Here is a 14,134-nt window from a genome sequence, read left to right on the forward strand (position 1 = left end):
TTTCCCTTAATCTCCCTAAAAGCTATGTGTGTACACTGTGGCACATTTTGTATAGCTTGAATCTCATAAAAACATAAGTTCACTACAGCAGGCTTTATGTGGATACTCATAAAAAGGGTCTGTGTAGATACTCTTTGTAAAGAGTTTGTGGGGGCACTGAGCATGCAGGCAGTCTATTAGTCTACCCTACTTTGGTTGCCATATAATGAGGAGAACATCAAATAGGGACATGGCCATGGTAGTGGTGCTGGTGGTAGAGCTGCTTCAGAGCGAGGATGTGGTAGATCTGTGCCTGCTACATGCAAAAATTAAACATCTTTCTCTAGTGTATGCAGGCCACAGTCCGTCGGTCATCATTTTGTAGACCCAAACACCGCTCCATGAATATTGAGGCCACAAGATGTTGAGGTGGTTTTATATTTTATGGATAACAGTGCCTCAAGTTTCTTCCCATTGCATTTTAGCCGGTCCACAGCTGAAAGCGCACAGTTGGCACATGAGGTCCATGATCATTTTTCTTCTACTTCACTCCTTTCAAAAACTGACAAGTAGCGTGATGATAATGGTGTGAAATGTGGTACCCTTGAAGTGTTTTTTCAGGTTTGGAAACAGATGATAGTCAGAGGAAGCTAGATCTGTTGAATAAGGAGGGTGGTCAACCAGCTGGAAGCCTAGCTCTGCCAGTTGTGCTGTGGTCGCTTGTGCAGTGTGAGCGGAGGTGTTGTCTTGCAGGAACAATATTCATTTGGACAGGTTGCCGTTCCTTTTGGCCTTCAGGGATGCCATTAATTGGTCCAAAAGTTCAATGTAATACCTTGCATTCATGGTGTAACCCTTTTGAAGGTAGTCCACTAGCGGCACGCCCTCCTTATCCCAGAACACAGACGCCATAACCTTAGTAGCTGATTTTTGCACCCTGTGTGCTGTTCCTACCTATTTCTTTAAAACTGTTAACTTATGTTATATCCACTGTTATCAATGTCTTGTTATTTATATTTCATGCTTGTCCTCTGCTGCCACCAACTTGTCAGTCCGTTGTGTTCCCATGGTTCTTTTTAGTCCAGCCCATGGGAGTGTCTATTGCCCTGTTTGCACCTCACTTCCTGGCATTCATTTTAGTTATTGCCAGTGCCTGTGAGAATCACATTATCCTCACTTGGGCTGCAGAGAGGTAAAGTCTTTTGACCTCCGTAGTGGCTCCAGAGACAAGCATCACAAGATTACCTCAGTACCAGCCACTTGTCTTCACTCTTTTGACTAATCCTTGTTTTCAGGGTCATACAAATAAATCCAGGGCTGATTCATAGTGATCTGCCGATCCAGGAAGCTCTTATCAGTCCGGAAACGCTGACAAATGGACCGGGAAGTTTTCACTCGCATGCTTCTCTGATCTGTTGTCAAACATTTGGGGACACACTTTGAATATAGCTTCCTCATGTCAAAATGTTCATGGATAATGACACAAACATGTTCACGGGAAATCCCCATGATGTCTGCTATTGGTTTAGATAAAATTCGTTGATTCTCCAGTATAAAATTGTGCACAGCATCAACGATCTCCAGAACAACAACCACTCGCTGTTGTCCAGGACGTTCCCCATCATTGGTGCTGAAGTGGCCCGTTTTAAATTTGGCAAGCCAGTTCTCACCTATGGAATATGAAGGGCATATCACCATGAATATCCTTTGTGGATTTTCCTTGCAGAAACAAGAATTTTACCCCTCCTCTGCTCTCAGTTGCTATGAATATCGCATTAGACTCCGCCATTTTGCTTTCCCGTGTGCATAGAACAATGTTGCCATAAGCAACAAACACAAAATTTTGAAATCATATATTAGACACATAATTTCATGTGATGTAACATTCGTTACCATAGAAACAAAAAAGATCACAAAGCCAAAGACTTATCAACAGCCCCTCATAAAGGCGTAAACTGGTGCTTAGCCTGTCCTCATCTTTTATACTGGCCATGATAATTCCCTTGATTGTCTGTGATAGACCATGTGATGTGACATTTGCAGAGCATTATGAGGAAGACCACCCAACCGCACCTGACATCATTAGCCCACTGTCTGAAACTTCAGCATTATGTGAAATGTTTTGGGGGGTTTTCTATCCTTGTAAATTGAATCAACAAGTGGGGAAGTGGAGGGGTAGATGAAAGGGCAAACTTGCAACTGTTTAGAATATTCCACTGAAATTAATAAATAGTAGCAGAAGAAAGTGGAAATTAAAATATAACCTTTATTAATAATAGGATAATATGAGATAAAACCCTAAAAGGACACTAAAAACAATACTAGTAGTGGGCCTTTCAGGCGCCTATGGATGAAGAGCTCACAAACTCATGAGTTCTAGTCCCTTGCAGAAAACCAGAGCAGATAAAAATGTAATTTATGCACTGCTCTTCTTGAGTTAATTTATTCACTGAACTGAGAGGAGGAAACGGGACTGCGGGAGTGAGCCATCAAATCGGGACAGTCTTGCTGAATCAGGGACGGTTGGGAGGTATGGATTTGATGAATTTCTGATGTTCGTCCTGCTCATCTCTACTATTTATTAATATATATATTTGGTACATGCTACTACACACTTCAAATATTTTCATTTATTTTTCTCTGCATGTTTTAGTCTTAGATTGGAAATATAAACCATAGCATACCTGCATTGTTTCCCAGGCTTCAATGTACACTGTAAACTCTCTCCTGCATTGATACCATAACAGCACATGTCATTTTCTTTAAGACCTACATCACATTGTTCCCCATCCTCTACTATTTGATTGCCACATGTTGGTCGTCCACTCTCTGAAAAAAATAGTACAGGAACACAGATTTGGCAACTTAAACAACTGTAATTTTCATGTGAAATGTCATGCTGATACCAAGCATTATTTAATCTTTAGTCACTTCAAAGAGAATCTGAATTGAAACGTTGGCCCAGTGCACACAGACCTTTTTGCTGACGTTAATAAACGCATAATCATTTCATCTTGAATTGAAGTGCCCAGTTTTATCTTGCTTACATTTACAAATTTACCAAGGAGCACCCACTCTGTAAGCCATTGAGTGCCAACCATACTTTAGATTTCAACAGAATCTGTCCCCAGGTTTTTGTCACCTAACCTGAGAGCAGGGGCAAAGAACCTGATTCCAGTGATGTGTCACTTACAAAGCAGCGCAGGATAGTTGTGATAAAATCATTGTTATATCAGCAGCAGAATATCACTCATAAAAAACAGTGATTTGATAAAAATGACAGCAAGCAGCTGAGTAAATGACATATCGCTGGAATTCGGGTTTAAGCCCCTACATTATGCTGCTATCAGATGGGTTAGCAAAACCTGGTGACATTTCCTATAATGAAGTACTATTCCGAGACTCCCTGTCCATATAGCATCTGAGCCTTATGAAAAGATTATGAGACTAGTCTTAAGGCCCTGTCACACACAGAGATAAATCTGCGGCAGATCTGTGGTTGCAGTGAAATTGTGGACAATCAGTGCCAGGTTTGTGGCTGTGTACAAATGAAACAATATGTCCATGATTTCACTGCAACCACAGATCTGCCAAAGATTTATCTCTGTGTGTGACAGGGCCTTTAGAGTTGAGCGTGGTTCGTGGTTCGAGGTTCGCCAGTTCGCGGTTCTTGTGATTTTGGGGGGTGTTCTAGATAGAACTAGAACTTGAGCTTTTTGCTAAAAGTTCGGCAATTCGAGTTACGTTCAAGTTACGTTCGAGAACGGTTCAATCAGCAAAAGCGTGGCTTTTTACAGCTACAGTGTGCAGGGAGCCATGGCTGGCAGCCTGCGGTAAGCTGGTAACCAAGATAAATATCGTGTATCCAAGCAAAGCGCTTTGGTTAGTAACCCGATATTTAACCTGGTTACGTGTGCAGGGAGCCGACACTTCTGCGCTCGGCTCCGCCCCCCTCCTGCACTCGGCATGTAATACCGGACTTAAAGGGGTATTCCATCTCCAAGATCCTATCCCCAATATATAGTAGGTGGAATAGCAATAATATCAGCAAATACCAATATTTGGAAATGTAGAATAGTTCTCCTGATTGGGCATCCCCCTACCTCATGAGCAGGGCATTGCAGCTTTGGTAGCAAGAGTTACGACATGGAGTCTGCTGCTGTGGACCCGGGAAGAGTGGGTGCAGATTCATTGCACCCACACTCCACACATGGAGGGTCTGCACTCCTGGAAAATGGGGGCTACGTTCCCTGAGCGTGTCCGCCTATATTCTAGACGGTCCAGAGTCATCGTGGGACCCCCTTATTTCTTTTCCTTACAATAAATTGGTGAAAGAGGGAATCTTTTGGGGAGTGTTTTTTCCAATAAATTTATTTTTGTCTATTTTTTTTGTTAGTACTGACAGTTTGTGATGTCGGGTGTCTGATAGACGCCATGACATCACAAACTGCTGAGCTTGATGTCAGGTGACTTTACAGCTAGTATCAACCCCATTTATTACCCCGTTTGCCACTGCACCAGGGCACAGGATGAGCTGGAGTGAAGCGCCAGGATTGGTGCATCTAGTGGATGCGCCACTTCTGGGGCGCCTGCGGCCTGCTATTTTTAGGCTGTGAAGAGCCAATAACTATGGACCTTCCCACCCTGAGAATAACAGACCACAGCTGTCCGCTTTACCTTGGCTGGTGATCCAATTTGGGGGGGGACCCTACTTTTTTTTTGTAATTATTAATATTTATGAAATAATTATAAAAAAAGAGCCTGGGGTGACCTCCACATTGGATCCCCAACCACGGTAAAGCTGCCAGCTGTGGTTTTCAGGCTACAGACTTCTGCTTTACCCTAGCTGGCTATCAAAAATCGGGGGACCCAACGTCATTTTTTTTAAACTATTTTTTAAATAAAAAAAATTAATGGGCTTCCCTGTATTTTGATTGCCAGCCAAGGTAACGCCAGGCAGATGGGGGTGGCAACCCGTAGCTGTCTGCTTTATCTGCGCTGAGAATAAAAAATACCACGGAGCGCTACGTCATTTTTTTTAAAGATTTATTTTTACAGCACTGTGATGTCAGGCAATCAAAATACAGGGAAGCCCTTTTTGTTTTTAGTTATTTAAATAAATAATTAAAAAAAAAATATATGTGCTCCCGCTGCATTTTTTGTATTACTAGATAAGGGAAATCCAAGCAGCTACTGGCTGCTAACCGCCACTGCTTGGTGTTACCTTCACTGGCAATAGAAAATCCAGGGAAGCATTTTTTATTTTTTTTGCCAAAAAACTACAAAAAAATGACGTGAGCTTCACCATATTTTTGTATGCTAGCCAGGTACAGCAGGCAGGTACGGCTGCCCCCAACCCCGAGCTGCCTATTTGTACCCGGCTGGGAACTACAAATATAGGGAAGCCCTTTTTTTAATTATTTCATGAATTTCATGAAATAATTAAAAAAAAACAACTATGTGGGCCTCGCCCCATTTTTGTGTACAACTAGGCAGCTGGGGATTGGAATCCGCAGCACAGGTTAGTCCGAGGTTTCTGGGCGCCTGTGCTGAGAATTGCAATCTGCAGCCGCCCCATCTGGCGCTGTATCCAACTCTTCCAGCAGCCCTGAAGCCGGGTGGCTTGCTGAGTAATAATGAGTTAATACTAGCTTTGTTTTACTAGCTAGTATTAAGCCAGAGATTCTTAATGTCGGGCAAGATTGACCCGGCCATTAAGAGTCTCCAATCAAGGGTTAAAAAAAAGACACCACACAGAGAAAAAATACTTTAATAGAAATAAATACACAGACACACTTAGAGACTCCATGTTTATTACTCTCTCTTATCCCTCCACGATCCTGGTCTTCTGTCTTTCTCCTTCAGCCCATGCAGCTCTGCTATATGAGCAGCACAGCATGGGAGAATGACGCTGCTGCTCCCCGTGCAGTCTTCACTCCGTGAGTGATCAGTGCTGCTGGCTGTTAGCGGTAACGTTACCGCTGACAGACGGGTTGCCATAGCAACGGTGCTCCGATCATGTGACGTCACCGCTAACATGCGCGTTGCTATGGCAACAGTGATCTCCGTTATTGATCGGCTGTGTCAGCCGGTCCCTAACGGAACGGGGAAGCAGAACGGGGAGTCGACTGTATGCCAGAGCATGTCGCCAGTACACGGCGATACACAAACGTGTACCGGAGAGATGCAATGACAGGACCTAGAATGACGTCAAAGCCATGTGACCAGTCTGTAGCCAATGAGATAATAGACACATGATTGGTCACATGGCTATTTTGACGTCACGATAGGTCCTGCATCACTGCTGGTTACCGGGAGGACGCAGCGATTACCGATGGAAAAGCGACAGGAGACAGAATGCAGGACGCATCGAGGGCTCCAGTAAGTGTTATGGCAATGTTTATTAACTGTATGTGTACATTTATAATGTGTTTTTATGTGTTTGTGATTGCCTCCCATTGTTTCCTATGGGGTTCGAGTGGTTCGCCGAACCAAACTCGAATCCGACCTCCGTTCGCCGAACCAAGCTCGAGCCGAACCGGGACCGGTTTGCTCATCTCTAGAGACGACCTCTTTACTTTCCCACACTCCATGATGGCTTGTGCACTCAGTTTTCACATTTAGCTGAACCCCACTGTTTTGCATATTTTGTAAATACATATACAATATACTTTAGTTGTAAATTCTTGCCAAATGTGCTTGAAATTATAATTTACTTACCAACGAAACACTTGTCCTTTTTTACTTTTAAAAGAGATGCTATGTAATGAATTGAACAAGCAGAAAATTTGTCATTATTATACTGGTTTCCATCCATAGCGTAAGGAAACATCAAATAATTTCCACTGGGACTGGAAATAGTGAAGTTGGCACATTTATCAATGTGGTCATGCTGAAAGAAAAACATGCCATTAATGATACTTGGTAATGGAAATTTTGCATTATAAAATTAATATACAGTAGAACATTCACCGGTAACGGTCAGTATTACGTGTCTCTTGTACCAGGCCAGGAAATTATTGGCTTACCACTGGTTGGACCTGGCTCCTCCGGCCATCGGGGATCTTAGGGAAAGAGTAAACACTATACTTTGACTGGACAGGGGAGTATACCTTAAAAGTAATACATTTAAAAAGTCCTGTAAGATCTGGGGGGCATAGTTGGATACCCCGAGCCTTCCCTCCTCGGCGTTACTGCAGGACAGTGTGGGTGACCAGGTCCTTCTCCTTCTAACCAGTTAACAAATTTACTGGAATAGAGTGATATGCGTATTGCTGGAATATCTATATATATAATTGCCTTATTCTGTCTGTCTGTCTGTCTGTCTTGCTCCAAAATTGTGTCACCGTGACAGTGTCCTTACAGTGATAATCGTCGGATTGGCCGCTTGGCTCGGCCTGGCCCCGCCCCCCGCATGGATTAACCGTTTGGCCAGGCCCGCCCCCGCACACGATGCCCGCTAGGCCACACCACCGCACGCGATGCCTGCTAGCCACACCCCCCGCATGGATTAACCGTTTGGCCAGGCCCGCCCCCCCGCACGCGATGCCCCCGCACGTGATGCCCGCTAGGCCACGCCCCCCGCACGCGATGCCTGCTAGGCCACACCCCCGCACACGATGCCCGCTAGGCCACGTCCCCCGCACACGATGCCCGCTAGGCCACGTCCCCCGCACGCGATGCCCGCTAGGCCATGTCCCCCGCACGCGATGCCCGCTAGGCCACGCCCCCTCACACTATGCCCGCTAGGCCACGGCCCCGCACACTATGCTCGCTAGGCCACGGCCCTTCACACTATGCCCGCTAGGTCACGCCCCCTCACACTATGCCTGCTAGGCCACGCCCCCCGCACACGATGCCCACTAGGCCACGCCCCCCGCACACGTTGGGCACCTGTACACCTCCCCCCTAGGACAACTCCTCCCATTATACTCCTCTTTCCCCAGGACTACTCTTCCCATTATACTCATCCTATTATAATCCTACTATTATACTCCTCTCTGAGGGGTTCGCAGCATGGGGGATGGAGCACGATGGGGAGTGCAGCATGGGGGATGGAGCACGATGGGGGGTGCAGCATGGGGGGTGTACCACGATGGGGGGTGCCCAGAATGGGGGGATGAAACACGATGGGGGGTGCGCAGCATGGGGGATGGAGCACGATGGCGAGTGCAGCATGAGGGATGGAGCATGATGGGGGGTGCAGCATTGGGGATGGAGCACGATGGGGGGTGCAGCATGGGGGGTGTACCACGATGGGGGGGTGCCCAGAATGGGGGGATGAAACACGATGGGGGGTGCACAGCATGGGGGATGGAGCACGATGGGGGTGCGCAGCATGGGGGATGGAGCACGATGGGTGTGCGCAGCATGGGGGATGGAGCACGATGGGGGATGCGCATGGGGGATGGAGCACGATGGGGGGTGCAGCATGGGGGGTGGACTACGATGGGGGGTGCACACCTCCCCCCAAAACACACACACACCGCCACACACGCACCGCACAACACACCACACACACACTGGGAACCACAAACATCCCCCTACACAGACACCCACACACACACAGACAATGCTGCACACACACAACACACACACACTGCGGCACACACAAATATATGCACATACCGTGCAACACACACATTGCACAAAACATACCTCCCCCAAAACACACACACGCACCCCACACCCACACACCCACACAAACCGCGCAACACACACAGCAGCACACACACACAACGCTGCAAACATACAGCGCTCCACAAACAATGCAACACACAACGCAACACACAAACAACACCGCTCTCACACCCCCCCACACCCAGACAACACCCAGAACATTTACAGAGCCCTACACAAACACTTGGCAACTACAAACAACAACATGTGTATATATATATATATATATATATATATATATATATATATATATATAACAAAAATCATACATTAACTACACAATACGTAAATTCTAGAATACCCGATGCATTAGAAGCGGGCCACCTTCTAGTTTATGTCATAAACATGTTGGGTAATTTATATTATGGGGAATACATTGGGAAATAATATGTACTTTGTGACCCATACTGATGTGAGACATGGACTACGGGTGCATTGTTTATTATGTAAGTTGTGTGTTTTTTGTTAGGTTTTTCCCCTTTCTGCAATGTTTTTATGGGGAAATTAATTTTTATATATGTTGTATAATTTTACTGTTAAATAAAAATGAACCTGATTCAATATACAGTAGAACATACTGTATATCAAAGGTTAGTGAATTTCTGCTTCTTTGCTGTGCCGGGATCTGCAGAAACTGGCTATTCTGCATGTTTAGGGGAAACAGAAATAAGCTGTTACCAAACACACTGGGCAGAGTCCGATCTCATGCAGGAAGAAAGGATTTGGCATCTTGATTAGAGTTGAGCGCGGTTCGCGGTTCGCGGTTCTCCAGTTCGCGGTTCGAGTGATTTTGGGGGGTGTTCTAGATCGAACTAGAACTCGAGCTTTTTGCTAAAGCTCGATAGTTCTAGTTACGTTCGAGAACGGTTCTAGCAGCAAAAAGCAGGGCTTTTTACAGCTACAGTGTGCAGGAGCCATTGCTGGCAGCCTGCCAGAAGCTGGTAACCAAGATAAACATCGGGTATCCAAGCAAAGCGCTTTGGTTAGTAACCCGATATTTATCCTAGTTACTGTGCCAGAAGCCGACACTTCCCCGCTCAGCTCACTCCGCCCCCTCCTGCACGCGGCATGTACACATACATACACACACACTCACACACACACACACTCACCTGTCCCCAGCCATGCAGTCCACAACACTGACGTCCTCAGTAGAGTTGAGCGCGGTTCGCGGTTCTCCAGTTCACGGTTTGAGTGATTTTGGGGGGTGTTCTAGTTCGAACTAGAACTAGAGCTTTTTGCTAAAGTTCGATAGTTCTAGTTACGTTCGAGAACGGTTCTAGCAGCAAAAAGCAGGGCTTTTTACAGCTACAGTGTGCAGGAGCCATCGCTGGCAGCCTGCCAGAAGCTGGTAACCAAGATAAACATCGGGTATCCAAGCAAAGCGCTTTGGTTAGTAACCCGATATTTATCCTAGCTACGTGTGCAGGAAGCCGACACTTCCCCGCTCAGCTCGCTCCGCCCCCTCCTGCACGCGGCATGTACACATACACACACACACACACACTCACACACACTCACACACACACTCACACTCACCTGTCCCCAGCAACGCAGTCCACGACACTGACGTCCTCAGCGCCACATGACCCCGCTAGGCTCCACGCACTTCGCACTCCACCGCCAGCACACATGGCTCCACCCACCTGGCACTCTGCACACATGGTCCCGCTAGGCTCCGCCCACCTGACACTCTGCACGCATTACCCCGCTAGGCTCCGCCCACCTGGCACTCCGCACACATTACCCCGCTAGTCTCCGCCCACCTGGCACTCTGCACACATCGTCCCGCTAGGCTCCGCCCACCTGACACTCTGCACACATTACACAGCTAGTCTCCGCCCACCTGGCACTCTGCACACATTACCCCGCTAGGCTCCGCCCACCTGGCACTCTGCACATATGGTCCCGCTCTGCTTACCTGCGGTGATGAAGTCCCGACCTCAGCACTGTCACTGTCCTCCATGGCCGCCGCTTGTCACATCACCTTCTCTCGCTTCCGACCCGAGACTGACTAGCGGTGACGTCACGGGCCTCTCGCGATACTTGGCTGTGAAGGTCATTGAACTCAGTGACAGGTGCTGTCAGCAGTGCAGGAGATCGTCACTGCAGGTAATGTACCTCGCTGACAGCAGCACTTGTCATCCCCTGCAGTGACCTGGGCTGACCCATTGATGTTAGCTCAGGTCACTGCACTGCTCTCCCAGCCAATGGGGAACATCCTGCTCTTCATTGACTGGGACAGTGTGGATCGTCATGGCAACCCTTTGGATTACAGCAGACCTGGATTTGTTTTTCTTTCTAATAAATTGGTTAAAGAGGGAATGTTTTGGGTAGTGTTTTTTCAAATAAAAATGTGTTTGTCGTCTATTTTTTTTTATTACTGACTGGGTTGGTGATGTCGGGTATCTGATAGATGCCTGACCTCACCAACCCCAGGGCTTGGTGCCAGGTGACATTACACATCTGGTATTAACCCCTTATATTACCCCGTTTGCCACCGCACCAGGGCACGGGATGAGCTGGGGCGAAGCACCAGGATTGGCGCATCTAATGAATGCGCCACTTCTGGGGAGGCTGCGGCCTGCTATTTTTAGCCTGGGGAGAGTCCAATAACCACGGACCTCCCTAGTCTGAGAATATCAGACCCCAGCTGTCTGCTTTACCTTGGCTGGTGATCCAATTTTCGGGGGACCCCTACGTGTTTTTTTTTTTAAATTATTTATTTAATGTAAAATAACAGCGTGGGGTGCCTCAGTTTTGGATTACCAGCCAAGGTGAAGCTGCCAGCTGTGGTCTGCAGGCTGCAGCCGTCTGCTTTACCCTAGCTGGCTAAAAAAATAGGGGGAACCCTACGTCATTTTTTTTTTTCATTTTTTTGGCTAAATACAAAGCTAAGCACCCCTTAGTGCCACATGAAAGGCACCAAAGGGTGCAAAATTACAAAATGCAGGAGAGTGGGACAGTATGTGTCTTTCTGCCATTATAATGACAGAAAAGACTGATATGAAGTGCACAAGCACAAGAAAATCACCAGAGCGCTCTACGCTGTGAAAAGCAGTAGAAAATGGCACTGGAGTGAACATGTTACCGCCTCATGTAGGATGAAGCTATGGATCCTGGGTAAATTTATGCATTTACCCTCCTTCAGTTTTTTTGCAGTACACAAAAAAAACGGAAGGCACACGGATGACAAACAGATGACATACGGACCGTCTACGGAACGGAAACGGATGCCACACGGATGCACCCGTGAAAAAAAACGGACTGTTTTTTGTAGACCGCAAAAATGGATCGGTCGTGTGAATGTAGCCTTATTCTGATCTGCGGTTTATAAACAGCAGGCAGAAATAAGTGAATAGCGCCCCCCAGCGTCAGAAAATCTCCAGGGTTTCATGGCTAGCTGAGACCCTGGAGATCATGCTTCAGGACGGTTTTTCCGGTCCCCGCTCACGTGATCACAGGTATACACCGTACACCGATGATCACGTTACAGTAAATGACAGCGCCGGTAAAAAATTATTTATCTCCCATCTGGCATGAACAAACATGATAAATCTCCTCCCCGGTCCCCTCCGGTCCCCCGGTGTCGCCAAAGTGCCCCCCCTGATGCCCTCCCAGAAATCCAAGATGGCCGCGCGCACAGCAGCGCGCCGGCCGCATGCACCCTACTCCTCTGATTTCTGTCGCATGTGCCATGACACATGTGACAGAAAACTCCTCCCCAGGCCCTGCCAGGTCACCCCCTATAACCCCACCGGTGTTCCCCGGTGTCCCACGGTACCTGTGCAGCGTTGATCCCCCCACGGCCCTCTCCTTCACAATAGACGCTGCCGCATGCACAGAGCGGCTGTCAGCTCAGCTTCCTGTGTTCAGACACAGTGAGTGGTGGTTATGCATCTGTAAGCTAAATGGGTGGCATGGTGGCTCAGTGGTCAGCACTGCAGTCTTGCAGCGCTAAAGTCCTGGGTTCAATTCCCACCAAGGACACCATCTGCAAGGAGTTTGTATGTTCTCCCCGTGTTTGTGTGATTTCCTCCGGGTACTCTGGTTTCCTCCCACACTCCAAAGACATACAGATAGGGAATTTAGATTGTGAGCCCCAATGGGGACAGTGTGTACAATGTATGTAAAGCGCTGTGGAATTATTAGCGCTATATAAATGAATACATTATTATTATTACTGCAATGCCCTGCTCATGAGGTAAGGAACATAGTTGACCAGCCGGGTACAACTAGGCAGCTGGGGATTGGAATTCGCAGCACAGGTTAGCCCGAGGTTTCTGGGCGCCTCTGCTGCGAATTGCAGTCCGCAGCCATCCCAGAAAATGGCGCTTTCATAGAAGCGCCATCATCTGGCGCTGTATCCAACTCTTCCAACAGCCCTGAAGCCGGGTGGCTTGTTGGGTAATAATGAGTTACTGGCTTTGTTACAAACTGGCTTTGTTTTACTAGCTAGTATTAAGCCAGAGATTCTTAATGTCAGGCACGTTTGACCCGGCCATTAAGAATCTCCAATCAAGGGTTAAAAAAAAGACACCACACAGAGAAAAAATACTTTAATAGAAATAAATACACAGACACATTAGAGACTCCATCTTTATTACCCCCTGTCAGCCCTCCACGATCCATGGTCTTCTGTCTTTCTCGTTCAACAAATGCAGCTCTGCTCCATCACTGCTGCATGGGGGAAGTTGCTGCTTCCCGTGCAGCCTTCACTTGTTGAAGGCTGCACGGTAAGCAGCGTGCAGCCTTAACTCCGTGAGTGATCAGTGCTGCTGGCTGTCAGCGGTAACAGCGGTAACGCTGACAGACGCGTTACCATAGCAACGGTGCTCCCGGAGCCGCGGTTAGCAGTGACGTCACCGCTAACTGCTGTGCTATGGCAATGGTGATCTCCGTTAATGACCGGCTGTGTCAGCCGGTCCCTAACGGAACGGGGAGTCGACCGTGTGCTACAGCATGTCGCCGGTACACGGCGATACACAAATATGCACCTTGTACCGGAGAGATGCACTCGCAGGTCCTACATGACGCGTCATAGTCATGTGAGCAGTCTGTAGCCAATCAGGTAATAGCCACGTGACTGGTCACATGGCTATTTTGACGTCACGATAGGCCCTGCATCACTGCTGGCAGTGCTGGTCACCGGGAGGATTCAGCGATCATCGGATGGAATAGCGGCAGGAGACAGAGTGCAGGAGGGATCGCGGGGACCGGTAAGTGTTATGGCAATGTTTATTACCTGTATGTGTACATTTATAATGTGTTTTTCTGTGTTTGTGATTGCCTCCCATTATATCCTATTGGTTCGAGTTCGGTTCGTCGAACGTTCGACGAACCGAACTCGAACGAGACCTCCGTTCGGCGAACCGAGCTCGAGTCGAACCACGGCCGGTTCGCTCATCTCTAGTCCTCAGCACCACATGACCCCGCTAGGCTCCAGCCACTTCACACTCCGCCGCCAGCACACATG

General features: G+C 47.6%; 1 protein-coding gene across 2 annotated transcripts in view; it reads right to left on the reverse strand.

The window, feature by feature from the left end:
* Positions 1–14,134, reverse strand: part of LOC142293815 (disintegrin and metalloproteinase domain-containing protein 10-like) — a 405,039-nt gene that overhangs the window by 103,518 nt on the left and 287,387 nt on the right. For both annotated transcript variants that reach the window (XM_075337844.1, XM_075337843.1), the window contains exons 10-11: positions 6,700–6,871; positions 2,664–2,808 (exon numbers count right to left, since the gene is read on the reverse strand). In XM_075337844.1, coding sequence (XP_075193959.1) covers positions 2,664–2,808; positions 6,700–6,871 — 317 coding nt within the window. The remainder of the gene's footprint in view (positions 1–2,663; positions 2,809–6,699; positions 6,872–14,134) is intronic.

Source organism: Anomaloglossus baeobatrachus, chromosome 1 (genome assembly GCF_048569485.1).
Source record: "Anomaloglossus baeobatrachus isolate aAnoBae1 chromosome 1, aAnoBae1.hap1, whole genome shotgun sequence".
In the NCBI taxonomy this organism is placed as follows: Eukaryota; Metazoa; Chordata; class Amphibia; order Anura; family Aromobatidae; genus Anomaloglossus; species Anomaloglossus baeobatrachus.